We start from the raw sequence: 20,605 nt of genomic DNA on the forward strand, positions 1-20,605 counted from the left end.
TTTTCAGAAAATCGTCAGATGAAATAGCAATTTGCATTACATGGTTTTTTTTTAACAAAAATGATAATGAAAATTAAAGAGTAAACCGCCACATAAGATGGCGGTTTTGTACCTGTACAAAACGCAACTTGCTACCTCAATTTTCACTTCATCCCATTTGTTCCTTTGCTGTCGGTTTTCTTAAAAAAAAAGTTCTACACTCCTCATTTACTTCATATTCACAATTCCTCCCATTGAACTAATTTAATCAACTACATTGCCATCTTCTCCTTCTGTACTTGTTCATTTTCATCCTCATTTAAGATATGAATATAACCCTAATTTTTTTCAATTTCCAAATTGATTTTTTGTTCATTATTGTTGTCATTTGAAGTTATAAGTAGATTGATTGTTTGTTACATTCTCTTGATTTCATGATTTAAGCTTGCATTATATACATTTGTAGTTGAATTTTATGATTTGGTTTGTATGCATATAAAGTGTTTGATGAAATGCTTCAATGAAAGTTTACTACTTTGTAGGGTTAGTTTAATGGTTTTAGTATATATTCATGGTATTGTTAGCTTTATATTTGAATTGAACCTTCTAATAAGTGTTATAATACTTTAATATTACACATTCTTGTATTCACATTTATAGTTTCTTTACTCACAATCAACAATAAAGTGCATGTGATATCACATGAAAAACATGCTTGTGTGTGCAGAATATGGATCATTATCCCATTATAGTGTATTATGGTGGGGAAGTAAGTTATACTGGATCCGATGTTGTGTATAATAGAGGATTGAATGCAGTGATATTTATCCATCGTCAGAATACTACTTTTGAGGTGTTTCATAGCAAAGTCTATGATGTAATTAATTGTGATCGCAACTCTTTTATGTTAAAAATGGAGATGAAATATATGGTGACTGGGAAAAATGTGTTAGTCCCGATTAAGAATGATGAAAGCATAAGTTCTCTTGCTTATGCGGTATCACAAGCCCTTGGAACGGCAATGGAGGTATATGTCGAAATGGTTGCAAATTGGGTAATGCAAGGAAAGTCATGACTAGCATGGAACTTCCAGAATCAAGTCCTAGTGTACGCCATGATACATTCACACAAATGTTAAGTAACCCAAATTACATTAATGAGCACTTAGATGAGTTTACTTCTCCAACTCATTCATGTGGCATTGGTGGTGGTGTAATGAACACCTTTTCCATGAGTCACTTGGGTAGGCGTAATGCCAATGAGGTTGACTCTTTAGATCAGGAGGACGAGCATATTGATTCTGATTCAGAGGAGGATGATGAAAAAAGAGAAGCTCTAGATATAGCGATTAGAAATGGTGCTCCATCTCAAGACGGGCTTAGAATTGATGAGGTTGATTAAAGATTGATTGATGCATGGATGACTTGGAATAATGACAACTCCATGACTAAAAATGGTGACTTTAGGATAGGGCAAGAGTTTTGCTCCTTAGACCACCTTAAGAAGAATGTTAAAGCATAGGCGATATCTAATAATAGAAACTTCCATGTAATTGAGTCGGAGCCTTCAAAGTATGTTATCCAATGTACTAATGCGAAGGAGAAAGGTTGTGAATGGAGGATGCGAGCTATCATGACCGCCACTGGTTTATAAGAATGTTGAAAAAGCTCACTTTCATGATGTTAGGATATATGACACAGTACATGGGATATTTGAGGTCACCACTGGTCGTGGCAATAGGATAGCAGGAAAAGATGGAAAATGTTACATGGTTGACCTCACAGAAACATCATGCTCTTGTCAGAAACCGACTATATTCAAGTTACCATGCTCACATGTTCTTGCAGTATGTCGAGCTCATAACATTTCGTATGATGCTTTTGTGGACCCTTCGTTTCGCACTACATAATATGTATCTACATATAAAAAACCTTTATGCATGTTCCAGACATGTTCACCTGTGATCCTTGAAATGGTCCTATAGTTGTTCCAGATCCCTCAACTAAGCGTGGAAAGGGTCATCCGCGATCAACTCGCATAAGGAACAAAATGGATGCACCGGTGACGCGCCCTCGTAACACATGTGGCATTTGTGGATTTAGTGGTCATAATAGGAAAACATGTACTCGTAGGGTTAGTCAAAGGTCAACAAAGTATGTTTTTTTTACTTGCACACTTGCTTGTCATCATGTTGAGTTTGATAATATTGTATGTATGTAACAGCAATAATGGCAATGCCGGGCCCAGTTGATCCATCAGTACTTACGCTTCAAGCGACCCACAGGAGCTTAGCTGCGTGGGAGGGATCCACTACCCAGTTGATTACTCGTCAGCACTACCAGGCGAGTACGTTACATTGGCAGGTGGATGATAGAGTTTTAGAGGTAGTGGAATTAACTGGTTTTAGTTACATTCACAGGTTGTTGGGCGGGGGTTTGGAGTTCGATCGAGCTCTTATCACTACATTAGTGGAGAGGTGGAGACCGGAGACTCATACATTCCACCTCACGGTTGGCGAGGCAACGATCACGTTGTAAGATGTGGCAGTTATACTGAGACTGCCCATTGAAGGACAAGCAGTGATTGGTCATGGATAGGGACATTGGCCAGCCTTAGTTCTTGAGTTGCTGGGGATTTGGCCAGAAAACCCTCAAGACCCCACAGAGACGAAGATTATCACTGGATCCTCGTTGAAGTTGACTTGGCTCAGAAAGCATTTCAGCGTGCTAGAGGACGACGCGGATGATATTGCATTCAAGAGGCATGCACGCGCGTACATTTTGTACCTGTTTGGATGCATCTTGTTTCCAGACAAGAGCGGTGACTCGGTCCAGTTGATCTATCTCCCTCTGCTAGGAGACTTAGAGCGGGTAGATGAGTATAGTTGGGGAAGTGCTACCCTTGCGTATCTATATCATAATTTATGTCGAGCATCTTGTAAGGGTGCCAAAGATATTGGAGGCTGCTTGTTGTTATTACAGATATGGTCGTGGGAGCATATTCATATAGGGAGGCTTATAATTCGGACGATTCGACCCGCTAGGCAACATGATCAGGACGATGACGCAGAGGAATTTGAACCGGTCTTAGGTTCACAGCATCGTCGTGGGAGGGATCCTTTAGCAGTGAGGTAGCAACAATCAATTCACTATTCAAATTCAAATTTCACTATTTTTTGATACATAGAAATAATAAATAATGTTCATTAGTTCGCAGCTGGCTTCGCGTATATCTTTCGAGGTCCCACTCCCCACATACTTTAGTCTACTACAGAGATGCACTTGATCGACAACGGGACGACCAAGTTTTTAAGATTTATTATTTGTATTAATTGTCAATAAATTGTAGATATTACTGAGTATATTGAATTCTATTACAGATGACATGGCAGCGTTACACAACGTCTAAGATGGAAGTTTTGCGACACATATGTAGATTGGGCCACGAGATTTGGAGATCGTGTTGTCCACTTATTTGCTTTGACATCGTCGAACTACATCTCTCAGATCGTGTCATGCGTCAATTCAGTTTGGAGCACGTTATTTCGCATGCCTGTGACACCCAACCTCAACTACATGCGATTGATAGGAGGACTGGGGACAAGAACTACGTCATACGACATAGATCGCAGGTAGATGCATGGAATGACCGAGCATCTCGATTCGTTCAAGGAGAGAACTACACTAGTCAAAGCTCTGGTGCGTACATGAATTGGTACAGGCGTATCTCCATACTACGTCTCACGAACACCACATTTTCACAGCCAGGATCACATTACCATCTGACATCTATGTTACTGGTACGTCTTCTTTAACACTTATAACATATAGACATATAGTAATACTTTTATGTGATTATTTTAACAATTTAATGATAACATACAGGCTGAGCGCATCAGATCGGTCCTCATACAATGCAATGACACGATTCACGAGGTCGCTACATCGTTAGTTGATGTGCGGTATCGGCTATGTTCTTAGACCCTTGGCTCCATTAACACGTCATTGACCGATGCATTGAGTCAGGCGGGGTTTGATTACCTCATTTCGACTCCACCCATCATTGGTGAGGTTGATGATACATTCAACACTCCTTCTCCACGGAGTTCGGTCCACCGAGGTAGCTCATCCGGAGGATCAAGTAGTTGTTCCAAAAGAGGTCGCGAGCGTTCATCTACTCGAGGTCGGTCTTCTAGATTCCCTTTGAAATCCGGTGCTATGTTGCCATTCGTTCCTCCAGCTTCCATGACTACTCTTTCACATCCATCGCCTCCGCATACGATCATTACATATCAGCGTGCTAGTCAAAGATGAGCTCCTGCTCTTAATGTCATTGCAGATGTAACACCCCGGCCCCTTGGACCGCTGGTGACTACTCTTAGAGACTGTAGACTAGCCCCACAAACGAACACAAGTCTTTCCAGCGCACTTTGGCCTCACTCGTGCGCACCGGGGAAAACCTCCCAGGAGGTCACCCATCCTAAGATTGCTCTCCACCAAGCACGTTTAACTGTGGAGTTTTTAGCAAATGGGCTCCCTAGAAAATAAGATGCACCTTTTTTATATGAGTAGTCTATCAATCTTTTTTCAAGCTAAATCTGGGGTATTACAGCAGAGGTTGACGAGTCTACACCATCCTCATCCACCGGTGCGCACAACAAAAGGGGTCGGGGATTGTAGTTTAACACACTTTGTATCAATTTATATGGCTTGAACTTCTTGTATCACTTTCCATGATTGTAATATATGTTCTCATAATTTTCATTATTAATGTTCACAAATCAAGTTGGTTCGTAGTTGATTATTATGGAATACATGGTATTGAACTAGTTTAATGCAGGTTGTGCTAACTATTTATGGGAATTGAAAGAACAAAATTAAATGTTGCAAGGGCATAGAGCAAACCACCACATGAGATGGCGGTTACCTAAAGAAAAACGCCAAATGAGATGGCAGTTTACCCTAATCAAACTGCTACTTCATGTGGCAGTTTACTGTTCACTACAAACCGCCATCTCATTTGGCTGTTTTGTCTGGGAAATTTATAAAAAAAACAAATTTCCACGTGGACGGTATATTGGGAAATACTTTTCCAATTCATGCAAAGTGGGAAATACTTATAGAAATTGTAATATTGAGGGAAAAGACTCAACTTAATCATTTAAATGCAAATGAAGACTTACAAATTGGGTCATTGTAGACGCAGCATGAGCATAATGTAACACTGCGATGATGCCACGTGGTGTCATCCATCGACGAGTGATGGAGAGGAACCACAGCATGTAGTCAGGTGTAGTAGGTGCGCCAACAACATTGATCGGCGCACCTTAGGCTAGCAGCTCAAGTCTATGATCCCAACGAGCGATGTGGCGCCCGTTGATCTCTGTCCAGTTCGTCGTACCCTGATTCTTGCGCGAAATTAGGTGCAAGTCGGGTTCATTGTCGCAAGGCGGTGGAATGCCTTATACCAACCCATATTGGAAGAAGTGAGTAAGAACCTTCCCAAGTTCCATATATGGACAACAAGACTTGTTGCTTAGCACACCACGCTCGCTTATAATTCACTTCTACACCAAAACGATCCTTAACCATCTGCCGTGCGACAGATACCTTAATGAATGGGTCTTTAGAAACACAATTTCTAATGATATTATTAATGACAGAAGATGTCAAGTGAATGTGTCCAGCCGAGACAATGTCACTACCCAAAACACAAGACCCATGCTTAACCTTGTACGTAACAATACGCCATAAAGATAAATATGAATCGAGCGTAGACCTAAGTCTCCACGAGCAGCCTCGCTTACACTTAAAGGTAAGGTTTATGGTTTCCGTTCTATACTCCACATTTCTACGAATATGATACACTTTAATATTTTCCAACAACGCTTCCTTACTATCAAACATCATACCCTTCTCCAACTCCCCTTCTTCGGTGTAAGTGGTATCACAAGCCCACGTCCTCCAAGAGTTGTCCTCCACGTAGTCATCTAGAGGTGGACATAGGGCATAAGGTGTAGGAGGAATGATTGTAGGAATGTTGCCTAGGGTCATGTCATTTGCTAGCGCATTCTCATCGACATTCTTATCATCCTCAGAAGAATCGTCAATGAGCTCATTACTCTCATTTCCATCATCCCAAGGTCCTATCTCATCACTTTATTTTAAGTTAACCATTGACTCAATTGGAACTTGATTCGGAGGGGTTGAGAAAGAGTACAAGATGCGGAAGGAACAAAAGGATTTTGAGTTTCTTGAGTTGATATAGGCATAGGGGTAGGAGTAGGATTAGAAGCAACTACATTCCCTAAGGGTAATTCTTCTACATATAACTCCAAAGAGGGAATTTGGGTGGACTTTGAATGCTCCCACATAGCATCTATAGCCTCATCATCCTCAACTAGAAAGGCTGCAATTCTCCACTCATATCATATTTAAAGCTTATATTTACGATACTTCTAGTGGGGTCCAATATAATCTTAGAACATATAAAACGTTTAAAGTGATTCAAATCCATGTTCGAGTTGCATGCAAACAACCTACGTTTTCCTTCAACATAATGAACTCTGCCACTACTTTCTCGAATAGAATCATTCCAAAAACATACTATAGTGACATGAAATGATGCCATTCTACATAAATACAAACAAAATCAACATCATCATCAACTTCATGCCCATACAAGGACATTATATTCATTTGATTATAATCTTTTTAGTGTATAAATTAATAAAGTCCATAATGTAACTAAGTTCATACATATATAATGCAGATAAAATTCAACTAATAAATTAATTAATAACAACATCAAAATTTCTAATAATATATAATGTACATAAAATTCAAATAATAAATCAATTAATAAGTTCATAAATGATATTTCTAACAACAACATCAAAATTTCTAATAATATATAATGTACATCAAATTCAACTAATTTAATATGCTCATCAACAACAATACTTCAAAAAACAACATAAAGATATGAAAACAATAAAACATTACCTTGAACAGTTACGGGTGATTAAGAAGAGTGTTGATTTTAGAACTAGTAACCTACATTTGAGAAAATAACCAAACTTCATCAAAACCCTAAAAAACGATATATACTCAAAAAAATGCATAAAAATTTACCTTTGTGCAAGCTAGAGTATCTCAGACTAAATTTAAAGTGCCAAATTGAAAGAGGAATGTAAAAATTGATGGATTAAAACTAGTCTAATAGTGGTTTTTGTACGGGAAATGTCAAGTTGTTTAAGATAGGGTTTTGAAATTGGGGAAAATGGGAACGAAGGGAGCTGCTACTGTGTATTTGTGATCGACGCTGTTTACAGTTAGTATGTAACACCCCGTCATTTTTATGACGTCTTTAATTATTATTATTATAATCACTTTTGGAGATTTTATAAATATATTAAGTTATTTTGAATTAGTCATAATAAATTTCATTCACATACGAATTTAAACATTGACACACTTATATTAAAAATAAATTTGCGATTCCTAAAAAAGTAAAAATAAAGAGGTTAAAATCGAAATTATTCTATTTACTAGAACTTGTGAGCACACATAAGTGAGCCTTCTTAGTTGGGTATTTCAAGAAAATGAATTTAGAAAATAAATAAATAAATAAAGGGGAATAATAATAATAATAATAATAATAATAATAATAATAGTGATAAAATCATAAAAGGGCTTGAAACCCTTGTTGCTCTACTAGCCGTCATCCCTAACCTCCCCACCCTTCTTCTCTCCTTCTCCCTCACCCCTCACGGTAGCAGCAGCCCAACGACAGGCCACGCGAGCCACCCCACGAACACTACTATTAGCCGGCAGCCAGCCACATAGCAGCAGCGCCGCTTCCCCCATCAGCAGCTAGGCTACGTTGTGCAGCCAGTGCACAGCAGCTAGGCTGCATTGTGTAGCCCGTAGACAGCAGCTAGGCTGCGTTTGGACCCTTCAACCACCACGACCAGCCTCAATTCACCACCACCACGACCTTCATCCACCTCTTCACCATTTTTACTAGTTTTAACTTTGTAAGCCATCTCCTCTTCTCCCATTTGATTCTTCTTGTTTTCAATTGAAAGTTCTATGAAGTTTATGAGTGTGATGTTGATTTTTATGTTATTTTCATTGAATCTTTTTGTGGGTAAGAGTGTGATTGATGAATGGAACATATTTATGATTTAGGGTTTGAAGTATGATTAGAAATTATGAGTTGTGTGTTGATTGTGTGTTAGTTTCTTTGAATCTTACTATGAGTAATAGGTAAAGGTGTTATCCTTGAAATTAGTAGTGGTGTGGGCTTTCGTGTTACATTTTTGACGGTGTATTAGTTTTACTGATTCTTGCTATGGACAATGGTTAAAAGTGTTATCTTTGAATATGAAATGACTAGGTTTGGATTTAAAGATGAAATTATTAATGATGTGTGTTTTATACTATATTTTAGGTAGTGTGATGATTGATTAAATAACCTTAAAAGTTTTCTTGAAACTTAGTCGATTGATTATTGTTATGATAATTAGTAATGGTGATGATTGTAGCCGACTATGATAGTGATTGTGGTGGTTGTAAAATGATTAGTAGTATTTGTTAGTTGTCGTGTGGTTATTGTTAGTTTAGTAACATGGTGTCATTGTTGTTAATAGTGATTGACACTGTTGATTTTGTTTATTGTTGTCGTAAGTTACGTAAACTTAGTCGTATTTATTATGATTTATCTAAATAACTTGTTTCTTTTTCGTTGTTACCACCTTAAACTCGAATAATGTAGGAATATAAATTAATACTATCATGAGTATTTTCATTATTATTTGGTGTAATACACTGCATTATAGAGCTTAAGTCTACTAATTTCTAAAAGTTATGCTAGTGCAAAAAGTATAAAATTAGAAGCTTTCTCATTAGATCAACTATAAAATATAGAGTTGAGTATAAATTTTGTGTTGTGGTTAGATTTGTAATATGATATTTTAGTTCATAAGCTAGTTTAGGATTGAAGTCGTTGTGTGTGGCTAAAGTACTTGTTAGCACAAGTTGAAATTTGTTTGAATGGTAGTAGAGTCATTTCTTTTAGAGTAAGTAGCTCTTAAATAAGACCAAAAAGGCTTATTAGTTTTCTATCTCAAACTCGTATAAGTACTCAGTATATAAGAGGGTCGTAAAACCTCACCTTGGCTAATTATTGTGGCTTTTGGTCGTATTGTAGCAGTTTCAGGTACGTACACGCAGTATATAATTCTTATGTACAATTTTCCTTTAAGAGATCATTGTTTATTGTTTATTGTGATAATATGCATTGTATCGAAACTATAAGGTACTAGTGAATACACTTTATACGAAGAGCTATCGACTATGAAATCCCTGCGCTTAGAATAGTTTAGAGAATGAGAGTGATAGTAGAAGGCGGGGACCACCCCTCATTTATTTAAGAATTGGATTATGCCTTACTTGGAGTTAAAATGACTCCTTTATAGGTGAATTTCATATTTTGTTGAGTGGCTCAGTGGGTTTTGGCGTTCTGCTATCCCAGGGCGCTCATTAATAGTCGAAAGCGGGAGTTATTCCCATTTGGTAAAGTATTAGATTATGATTAGTTGGCGTGACTCAACTGGATTATGTCCGGTTGATTTAGTAGTCCCCTAGGTGAGATCCGACGGGATCACCGTAAGGGGGGTATGAGCATACTTTTGTCATTGGGTGCCGGAAGGCCGATACCGCCCCTTGACCGAGATGTTACCATGTGGGCCTTGCAAACCCCAATATGGTGGCTTCTTCACTGGTGTGGTACCCTAGTGTGTTAGTTTTTCCTGAAGGTAGAACCCGAGAGGGTTAGCTGGAGGGGGTATAAGCTCATACTTTGCCATGGGCGCCGGATGACCGATAACGCCCTTGACCGTGTCACTATGCCATGAAGTGGAGAAAAAATTCACTGATAGAATGTTACTCATTGAAAGAAATTTATTCATTTATAGAAAGCTTACACATTGGTAGAACGTTTGCTCATTGATAGAACGTTTACTCATTGATAGAATAGTTTATGCTAGGGAGAAGTGTGCCTAAGTTAAGTTACTTCAAGGTTATTACCAATCCCCAAAGATAGACTATGATCACACTTATTTTAAGATAGACAAGCTCTATAGGGTCATGTGTTAGGTAGTCTGTTAATGCCTTGGTTAAGTTGATACTACGCGTGTTTTACAAGAGTTTATGTTTTGAAAAGAGGAGTGTGATGATCTGCATCCTACCCAAGAATACATGGTTCGGGTTGGAAAGGACGTAACGAGATTAAGAAGTATAGGTGGACGATAAACGGTTACTATCTGTGCTTGTGTCTTATGAAATCATCTTATGTTGTTGTGGCACAACATAATGTTACCTAGTAGTTGGCCTTATTATATTTGATGCTAGTTACTGACGTGTACGTGTTTGTGTTTATGTTTGATTGTTTGATGACTTTCTATGATTGTCCTGCTATGACACATTGGCCTTTGGTCTGATGTCGAGCAGCTAGAGGATCATAGACAGGCGTGGCAGGTATTGGAGCTTCTTTTGCATTGCATTGCATTGGGGGAGAGTGATGAGGGCGAAGCATAACCTGTGTCATACCGTTATCTTTTGATTTTGTAGCTTTTGTTTATCTTTTGTAAACTTTGGTTGTATACGTTTTGTTATGAGGTCTTGTGTACTGCTTTGTATATTTGTCTTTCCGCTATGTAGTTTATAACTTTGTATGGTTTCTAAAGAGTTAAGTCATTTTAAAACGCAAGTGCTAACACTGGAACCACGATTCGTGCTTGGCATGTTGTTTTGAGAAGCCGACGATGAATCATTCTGCCGTAATATAGTTTTGATAGGCCGTTGATGCCTTTACTTTATTAGATTCTAAAGAACTTTTGTTTTTCTACAAAGGCGCACAGTTTTAGGGCAGATGCTGCTGAAATTTCCACTAACATTTTAAAAAGTTTATTATTATTTTATTTATTTTATTTGAATGCAACACCTTAATTTCCTCCCGTCCTTTACGGTTTTGGTTTCGTACAAGGGGTTGAAAATTCAGGGGTGTTACATAGTAACTGCGAACAGGGTCAAAGAAGTCAACACCTGTTCTAACTGCGAACAGCTCGCTTGCAATTTTGATCTGTTCGCAGTTAGTAACTGCGAACAGCCCCAAACCACAGGTTTAGGAACTACATGCTTAATTTTGAAAATAAGTTGAAACATATCTTATTTCGTACTTTTTTTTGATAATTTATCTTATTGATTTCAATTTTTCTTGTGACGATTGTGTTTGTGCTTTACACTTGCTGCAATAAATGTTCATGAAATGTCAGCAAAGGAAAGCAGCAAAGGTGGCGCATGGGACCTGATGTGGCAAGTGGATGTACGATGTGGCAGTGACGTGGCGCTTTGTTGGCAAAAGAATCTTAGCCGACTAAACCTAAAGTCATAAACCCTCTCACTTGCTTCCGTAGATCATCATCATTCATCACTTAACTAAACTTTGAATGGAATTCTTCATCCATTGTTGTTGAATTGAAAACCTAACCCCTAAAAATGCTCCAACTTTGCAAATTCTACAAACACCCTTCATTTATGTCACCCTTATTTCTCAATCCTCCACTCATCTCTCCTCCCATTAAACTCATTTCTTTCTCTACTACTCTTCCTCACAAGCATTCGATTTCCCTTTTTCATCCTGCTAAAACCCTTACAACTTCAACTTCTCAAGCTTTTCATACCAAAAATAACGATGATACCTTCTTTGCTAATGAAAATGTTTCATGGGATTCACTCGGTGTATCTGAAAAACTCTCTCATTCTCTCTTTAATGCTGGCTTTTCTAAACCTTCCTTAATTCAGGTATTTGTCTTTTCCTCGGTTCTTTTTAAAGATGTAATAGACGTATGAATTTTGGTCTTGGGTGTGTGGGAAATTATATTTTTGGATGTGCGTTTTAATTATTTTTTTTTATTTTTGGGAATTGTTACCTTAATCTTAAAAAGATTGAATCTTTAATGGGATCTTTTAGCCAGTTTGATTTTTTTACTGATTACTCTTGAAGTGTTTTTTAGTTGGGTATTTGGTAAATTATATTTTGGAATTTTTATGTTGAGCTTGAAATGATTTATGTTAGAGTAATTGGTTTATTATAGATGAAGATACTCGACAAAGAATGAATAAAGAATAGCATAACTTAAAGAAATCACACACAAATTTGGAAGGTGGAAAAATCCTAATTCCAATTTGATTAGACTATAAAATCCACCTTAAAACAATTGAAGTCTATATCATTGATTAAGAGTTTCTTGATTACAACTGTATAATCCAAACTCACTAATAGAGAATCCCCTTAGAAAGAATCTATGAAGGAATATAGAAACCAAACCTTAAGTTTGATTGTGACACTCTCTCTCTTGATTCCCTAATTGATTAGATCAAATGATCGTCCTTGTTGTTACAAATGATGTACATAAGCCTTCTTTTAGGTTTAGGAAACAAGGGATAACATATTATATCAGTATTTGGAAACAGCCCGCTGAGATCAGTAGCCTCTACTGATTCGCTCGACCGGGTCGAGCGACTTAATGGGGTCGAGCATCCAGTCGAGTGGAAGATCAGTAGCCTCGACTAATTAGTTCGACACGGTCGAGCGACTTAATGGGGTCGAGCGAGCATCAGGCTGATAGACAGAATGTTGCATGCACAACTACTTTAGAACTTCAGATACACCCTTTCAACATATACCTCCAAAGATACACATCATTAAGAGACGAGACGAGACTCAAGATTGGATTATGAATCACCACATCCAACAATTGAACCACTGCTGGGATTTATTAGAATTTTTTTTACTATTGTTTTAGGGTTTTATTAGTTGGGTTTGAGAGTAGGTGTGGGTTTGTGGAGTTGAGACTAATTTGTGGGTTTTATGTTTGATATTAAATCACCTTTTTTCTTGGAAATTTCTCAGAGTGATGGCTTTGACATCTTTGGGTACAGGAGACTCTCTCTGCTATGCGCACTCAGACACATTTTATTTAGTTGCTGTTGTATCTAGAAATTTGTATTTTATTAATTTGTTTATTGTACACACTCATGGGGAAAACTAATGAAGTACATTGGAGATTTGGCTGTCGTCTACTTTCTGTTTTGAAATAGCAAATGATTAAAGGATTTTGCAACAAATGGCCTCTGTAATTGTTGGCTAAAGGTTTCCTGTATGTCATCAGGTAGAAAATCCTCTGTAAGGAGTTGGGGTGTGATTGTGTGGATGACTGGATGGTACTATTTGCACCATGTTGTTAACTGACTTACTGGATTTTACCTTGTCGTTCAGGCAGCTTGCATTCCATCCATACTATCGGGAAATGATACAGTTGTTGCTGCAGAGACTGGAAGTGGTAAAACACATGGTTATCTTGTCCCACTGGCTGAGAAGCTTCTTCAAGCACATTCTGACCACCCCGGGATAGAAGCTCTTGTTTATAGAAAAAGCCAATACTCTCAGATGTCTCTTGTTCTATGTCCTAATGTTATGTTGTGTGAGCAAGTGGTTCGCATGGCTAACTCTCTGTGTGGTGATAATGGTGAACCTCTACTTAGAGCAGCTGCTGTATGTGGGAAGCAGGTAGAACTCTTGTATGTTGTATTCTTTCTTGTAGACTGTAGTGTTTCAGCTATGTATGTTGCTTTCTGAAATTTTATATAATACTACAAGAATCTCAATGACACTTTGTTCGGATAGAGAGATTTGAAATGAAGGAAAACAAGAGAAATGAAGGAGTTTGTTTTGATATTTCCCATTATTTGGATAGAAGATGATGAGGCTTAGGTCGACGAGATTATGAGAGGGAGAATAATGGAGAGAAATGGTTCTCCTTTTTGTTCAAGACACGACTCTCTAAAATTGGAGAAATTTGGAAGGGAAATGGGATTGAAGATGAATACCTTTCCGTTCGCATCTTTTTTTTGTTTTATTTTAACAAGGAAAGTCCATCTCCTTCATCATACTTAAACCAAAATATGCTGTGAAGGTTGTCTTTGTGCATAAGAGAAATGAGATATAATTTTTAAGATATTTAATTTATTGGTTTACAAAAAGGATATTATGGGATTATTCTCACATGAGTGGATCTCTATTGCAGGGATGGCCCCATAAAAAACCGGATATCATTGTCTCAACACCTGTTGCTCTTTTGAATTATCTGTATGCTGTTGATCGAGAAAGAAACCGTCAATTTAACTTTTTGCGTGGGGTGAAGCACGTGGTAAGTCAACTGGTTGCTTAAATTATTTTGTCTAAGATCTTCTGGAAACATCAGCCATGTTTGGACTTAGACTTACTTTTGATGGCACCAATGACAGGTGTTTGATGAAGCGGATTTGTTACTTTGTGGTAGCTTCCAGAATCAAGTTATTCGACTCATAAACATGTTGCGTTTTGATGAGAAATTGTTATCACGATCCAAGGCAAGTTTATGTGAGGAAACAAATAAATTGAATCCTGATACCCAGTTGTTTGATTATGAAAATGAAGATGGTATGCACAACCTTATCTTGGTGGAAGAAGGAGAAACAGAAGAAGAAGATATCGTTGCCAAAGATTCTACATTGGAGGACGCAGTTGAAGAGGTAAGTAGCGAAGATAAGAGAAAGGACTGGAGAAGAATTCGTAAATATTATGAACGTAGTAAGCAGTATATTTTTGTAGCAGCTACGCTCCCTGTAAATGGAAAGAAAACAGCAGGTGGAGTCTTGAAAAAAATGTTTCCAGGTGCTACATTGGTTAGTGGAGATTATCTGCACTGCCACAACCCTAGGTAACTGCCATTTCTTATTTGTCTCAACTATGCGTTCCATATTTTGTTTCTATTTCTGCTACTTTGAGAACTTATTCTTGTATATATCTTTCAATTGTGTACTTGAGTACTTTATGCTAAGATGTGACTATCTAGCATGATTTTGTAGATTAAAAGTTTATTTCCCCAAGTGAATGAGGTTAATTGAACTGGAAAAAGTTGGGGATATCATACCGCTATAGGTGTAGTTATTAGTGTTGGTCTAGGTTTGAAAATATTTGATGAAAAAGGAATGTTTTGTTGTGTCCTTATTTGTAATTGAATGCTAATGGATGTTTGATAAGTTGGAGATTGAGCATATTATATGTGCTATAAGCCTATAACTTATAAACCCTTATCTGGTGGATTTGTTGTTTGGAACTTTGGAGTAATGTCCGATTTGTTGGATTGCAATGAACTATTAAGGATGATTACATCAGGATTTTACATTGAATTGAAGGGGGCTTTTAGCATTGAATTGTTAATGAATGATTCTGCAAACATATGTGATCTAAATGCTTTTATTAAAAGTTTCAAAAAGTTAATAATTGAAAAAAAAAAAGTTATTTGGCCATTAAAAAGGTGATAATTGACCATATATGTCTATTAATAGCTTTGTTGACATGATTAAAATTTATTTGGTTTTATAGGAATCCATAAAATTCTGTAGGGTTTGAATCGAGTCGTATGGTCATATTTGAATTTTGAAATTGTACAATTCTACGATTTGAATCCAGATTTTAATAACTATGTACCAGTGTCAACTCCAAGATTTCTTTTGGTCATGTGAACTTTAAGTGGCTTCACTTAGTTTGAACATTACAAGGAGGGGTGTTCTGTCGATTTTCCGAGTTACTGAAACTTCTATCATATGTTTATTTATTGGTATTTTAGGTTAGAGCAGAGGTGGGTAGAAGTTTCCATTGAAACTCAAGTGGATGCTCTTATAGATGCAGTAAAATATGGTGTCAAGTTCACTTCACATGCTTCTGATGCTGCTATAATAAGTAGGACTATAGTGTTTGCCAATACTGTTGAGGCTGTAGAATCTGTGGCTAAGATATTTCAGACTGCTGGAATCCCATGTTTCTGCTACCATAGGAATAGCTCCCTTGAAGAGTCTACAAAGAACTTGGTTGACTTTCGAGAAAAGGGTGGTGTGTTGGTGTGCACTGATGCTGCCGCTCGTGGTCTTGACATTCCCAACATATCACACGTTATTCAGGTATTTTCCTTAAATAGTAAAGTTGAATTGCACTAGTCTAAATTTGATTTCTGTCCAACGGCTAAAGTTAGTGGGCCACGTAAGCTTTTAAATTCTGAGATGCTCTGGACTTTGTACTGTTTCTACAACAACTATAACAATGTGAAAGTCTTAATCCCAGAAGATCGTGTCAGTTACTTGAACCAATAGATGTGTTCTAGTGGCCGTCTAGTTGAATTCTTCTTCTCCATAGACTTTGTACTACAACAGAGGTACATTGATATCTTAGAATTTCTCAACACTTATACCAAGTTGAACATATAAGAATTTTAGTCATACGTTTTCACCTGTTTATCCTGTCCAAAAAAAAAAAAATTTTTGAAAATGTGTGTTGCATTTGGTACTTTCCCAGTTTTTTCTACTTGCAACATTTGAGTTTTTTGGGCAATCTTCAACCTTAAATTAAATAAAATTAGAAGTACAAAAAAAGTTATCCTATCGCCTTTTGTTAGGTAATGATGAATACTAGTCAATTGGTAATTGACTAACATTGTACTAAAGTGTAAATTGATATGAACCATCAACACAACAACAACATTTCCAGAACCCTTTACCCCAATAAATTGGGGTCTGAACCAATACATCAAATCCGATGGTCGTCTACATGAATTATTCTTCTCAATTCATTCTGATTTTCTACTATCTTAATTTGTAAGTCTAGGTCATTCATATCATTTTCCACTTCTGTCCTTCAAGTTATTTTTGGTCTTTCTCGCCTTCTTTTTAAGTCTTCGGAGCTCCAACTTTCTATCTTCCTTACCGGTTCACTAATACCTTGTCTTTGCACAAGCTCAAACCAACTTAAACGTTTCTCTTTCATCTCTTTCTTAATATTTGCAACTCCTAAACCCTTTCTTATATCTTTGTTTCGAATTTTAGCCCTCAAGGTATGCCAACTCATCCATCGAAGAATTTGCATTTTCGCTACTCTCATCTTTTATTATGATTCTTTTTAAAAGCACAACATTCTGATCCATATAGTAGCGCCAGTCTAATGGTCGTTTGATAGAACTTGTCGCTTAACTTTGTCATATCTTGTTGGGTGTCTCCACTACTCTGAAAAATGACTCACGGTATTTGAAGTATCCACTTGAAGCGATTTCTTCTCTTCTAGCTTTAAAATGCCTCTCATTATCTCGATTGTGCTAAAATTACATTCCATGCACTTTGTCTTGCTTCGACTTAATTTGAAACCTCTTGACTCCAACACATGTCTACGTCGTTCTAATGTAGCTTTTACCCCCTCCATCTATCAAAACAATGTCTTCAACAAACATCATGCACGTAGACACGTCTCCTTGTATCGATCGTGGTATCTCATCTAGGACCGTTGTTAAAAGAAAGGTGCTTAGGGTTGAGCCTTGATAAAGGTCAATTGTGATTGAAAAATCCTCAGTGCCCCTCCCCTCTACTGGTCATTACATTTGTCTTTACTTCTTTACTTCTCGATACATAATTTGCACTATATTAATGTATTTCTTGGGAATGTCCTTCTTTGTCATTGCCCACCAAAGTACGTTTCTTAGAACCTTATCGTATGCCTTTTTCAAGTCAATAACAACCATGTGCAAGTCTTTTTTCTAGCCCTATAGTACTCCATCATTTGTCTCATAAAATGAATTGCTTCCATTGTAGATCTTTCTAGCATAAATCCAAATTAGTTCTCTGATATGGAGAAATATGTCCTTATACGTATCTCTATCACTCTTTCCCATAACTTCATAATATTGCTTATGAGTTTTATTCTTCAATAGTTAGAGTAATCTTGGATATTTCCTTTGTTCTTGTAAATAGGCATACATATGTTTCTCTCATAGATGCACATACTAATGTACTATGATTATCCACCTGATATGTATAATTTATATAAACTTAAAAGTTGTCGTCGCTTTTTTTTTGTTTTCTTTTTTTGGTTTTGTTTTATTTTAGGTTTCCTAGCTGTTGATGGACTGTGAATCTACTCTATTGATTTTGTGCTGTCTATTGATTTTAAGACCATCTTGGCTCACTTTATATAAGGGCTATCTCGGCCACTATTCTTGGGGCTGTTTTGTGTTTTGTCTGTGATTATGCCTGTAAAATATGAAATATCAGAAATTAATTATTTGTGGCTGCTGAGTGCTATCGTCACTCTTGATATGAAATCTAGTTTTTGTTTGGCTGTCATTTTTCCAGGCAGAATTTGCTTCTTCAGCTGTGGATTTCCTGCATAGAGTTGGTCGGACGGCCAGAGCAGGTCAACATGGTCTTGTGACAAGCTTATATTCTGAACAGAACCGTGATCTTGTTGCTGCAGTCCGTGAAGCAGAAAGGCTGGGAAAGGCAGTGGTATACTTCAAATCATTACACTAATAATAGCCCCCATCCTTTATGGCCTATGGTCACTTCTTTTTGCGCAAGTTCGCTGATAATACAAGGAGTTACAGTTTGCTTTCATGTATTTTTTTAATGGTATCTCGTCTCGTTGATTTCAGGAGACGGCATTTAGCAGGAAAAGAAGCTTCCGAAATAAGTTGAAGAAAAGAGGTGAGAATTTTCTTACCTATTTGCTTGCCTTTAGGTTTAGGCCAACTGTCCGAGAGATTGACCCTTTCCAAATATCACCAATTTATTATCATCATGCCGAAGTTGTAGGTTATGTTACTCAGATGGTTGATAAATAATTAAATACATCCGTCACTACTATTATTTATCACTTTCCCTGGACTAAGAAATGTCAGTTCATGATTTTTTAAGAACTGACAAATAATAATACATCGATATATGGGTATATATGATCTGTTTCCACGCATTCGTTGCTCATTATCAAAAAACATGGTAGAATTTATGCAATTGGTGTGTGTGTCTACTGATTTAGTGTTTTTGTGGAGTGAAAAGACTAAGCAACTTAACTATGTATCGCAAAATTTCATTTAGATTTTCGCAATCAAGTATTATGGATCAGTATACAATAAAAACTGGGGAGACCGATACAGAAAAAATTGTGGAGACCGATACAGAAAAAATTGTGGGCATTAGTATTAGATTAGATTAGATTAGATAGGACATGTATAGGAATGGAAAAATATTGCATAATGAGATTCTGAACAAGTGTTTGAACACCTGAAAATGGAAATTATGACCGACACTTTTGGGACAGAGGGAGTATTTTGTGGGAAACTGTAGGATTTTGCGGATTTCTCAGATGGGAAGTCATTTTGAAGATATGTTCAGACGGACACTCGTAATACAGATGCAATTTTCATACAAATTCTAAGCCAAAATAAAACATAGTAGTTGGAAATTGTTCGAAGTTCACTTGTTGTGTTAGACTGATTAGTACTCCATTCTTCGGTTAAGCTGAGACTTTGACATATTCTTTTTTCCGCAGGTTTGAGCAAGGCGAAGGGTGAATACCCTGTTGCTGCCGAGGTTCTGTGATACAAATTATCCAGTTTTGTACCCGCGAGGTTAAAAGTATGATACCCTACAGTCTAATGTATTCATATTCAATTTTCTCTTGTACATAAAAAAATTATTTCAGTTTTATCCAGTGAATAGGTTATGATTTGAACTATCCATTCATGTTTCCTCTTTTTTCAAATAATGGAAGTATGAATGATAATTTTGTTTCTCAGTTAGCAATGTTATGCAAATCACATCATTTTGTTAATACAATATACATGTTGATTTTTATTTGCAAGCGAATTATGAGTCGGCATATTCCATTTACATTGAAGGTATTGTCCTTGGCACTTGCCAGGCGTGTAATGTGCAAATGATAGTTTTCTTTTACTTTTAATTTTCACGTTTAAATACACATTTTTTAAATTTATAAAACTTAGTTCAGTCTAATGGAAAAAGTGAAATTCTCCATTTTCTTTTTTTATTTTCAAACATAATTCGAATATGTGTACTAGGAGAATATTTTTCCAAGGAAATATATTTTCCAGTTTTCTTTACTATACTTTTCTCAAATTGTTTTTTTTTTTTTTTTTTTTTTTTTTTTTTTTTTTTTGCTTGGAATAATGTTTTGACAAATTAAATTGAGTTAGCAAAAGATTGGGTTGCAGGGTTGGTGTTGATATTTCTTGATGTTAAACAAAATAAAACAAACATGAAACATATTTTAAAAACATGTCAAAAATTGTTAACACTAACTTGACGTGAAAACTCAGCTTTTATTATTTTTTTTATCAAGTCAAATCAATAAAAATTGTCTATTTGTTAAACAATTAAATACGTTTTAACCTCTTAAAAATTGATTTAAACTGCTTTAAGTATAAATATCTCAGCTTTGCATTTTTATGTAAAAATTTCAATTGCAGGGGTATTGTTTTTTAAAACACTTAAATTATTGATGACCACCATAAGAGCTAAAAAAGAACAAATGACATCCTTATTTGTCCATGTATATTTTTCTTTTAAATTTTTTATAAAGATAAAATTTTTAAGGGAAATTATCAATTGTACCTCTGAGTTTTGGTACTTTATCAATGGTACTCTAAGTTTTTTTTATTATCAATGGAAATCTCGTA

The 20,605-nt window shown here is 36.5% G+C and overlaps 1 protein-coding gene across 1 annotated transcript; it reads left to right on the forward strand.

The window, feature by feature from the left end:
- Positions 1–7,677: 7,677 nt before the first annotated feature.
- Positions 7,678–19,770, forward strand: LOC130807586 (DEAD-box ATP-dependent RNA helicase 22). Its single transcript, XM_057672853.1, has 9 exons — positions 7,678–8,017; positions 11,318–11,846; positions 13,324–13,614; positions 14,132–14,254; positions 14,352–14,806; positions 15,719–16,049; positions 18,264–18,416; positions 18,563–18,614; positions 19,459–19,770. Exons 2-9 carry the CDS (start codon positions 11,541–11,543, stop codon positions 19,506–19,508), a joined length of 1,761 nt encoding a protein of 586 aa, XP_057528836.1. The 5' UTR covers positions 7,678–8,017; positions 11,318–11,540; the 3' UTR covers positions 19,509–19,770.
- The last annotated feature ends 835 nt before the right edge of the window (positions 19,771–20,605 follow it).

Source organism: Amaranthus tricolor, chromosome 3, assembly GCF_026212465.1.
Source record: "Amaranthus tricolor cultivar Red isolate AtriRed21 chromosome 3, ASM2621246v1, whole genome shotgun sequence".
NCBI lineage: Eukaryota > Viridiplantae > Streptophyta > Magnoliopsida > Caryophyllales > Amaranthaceae > Amaranthus > Amaranthus tricolor.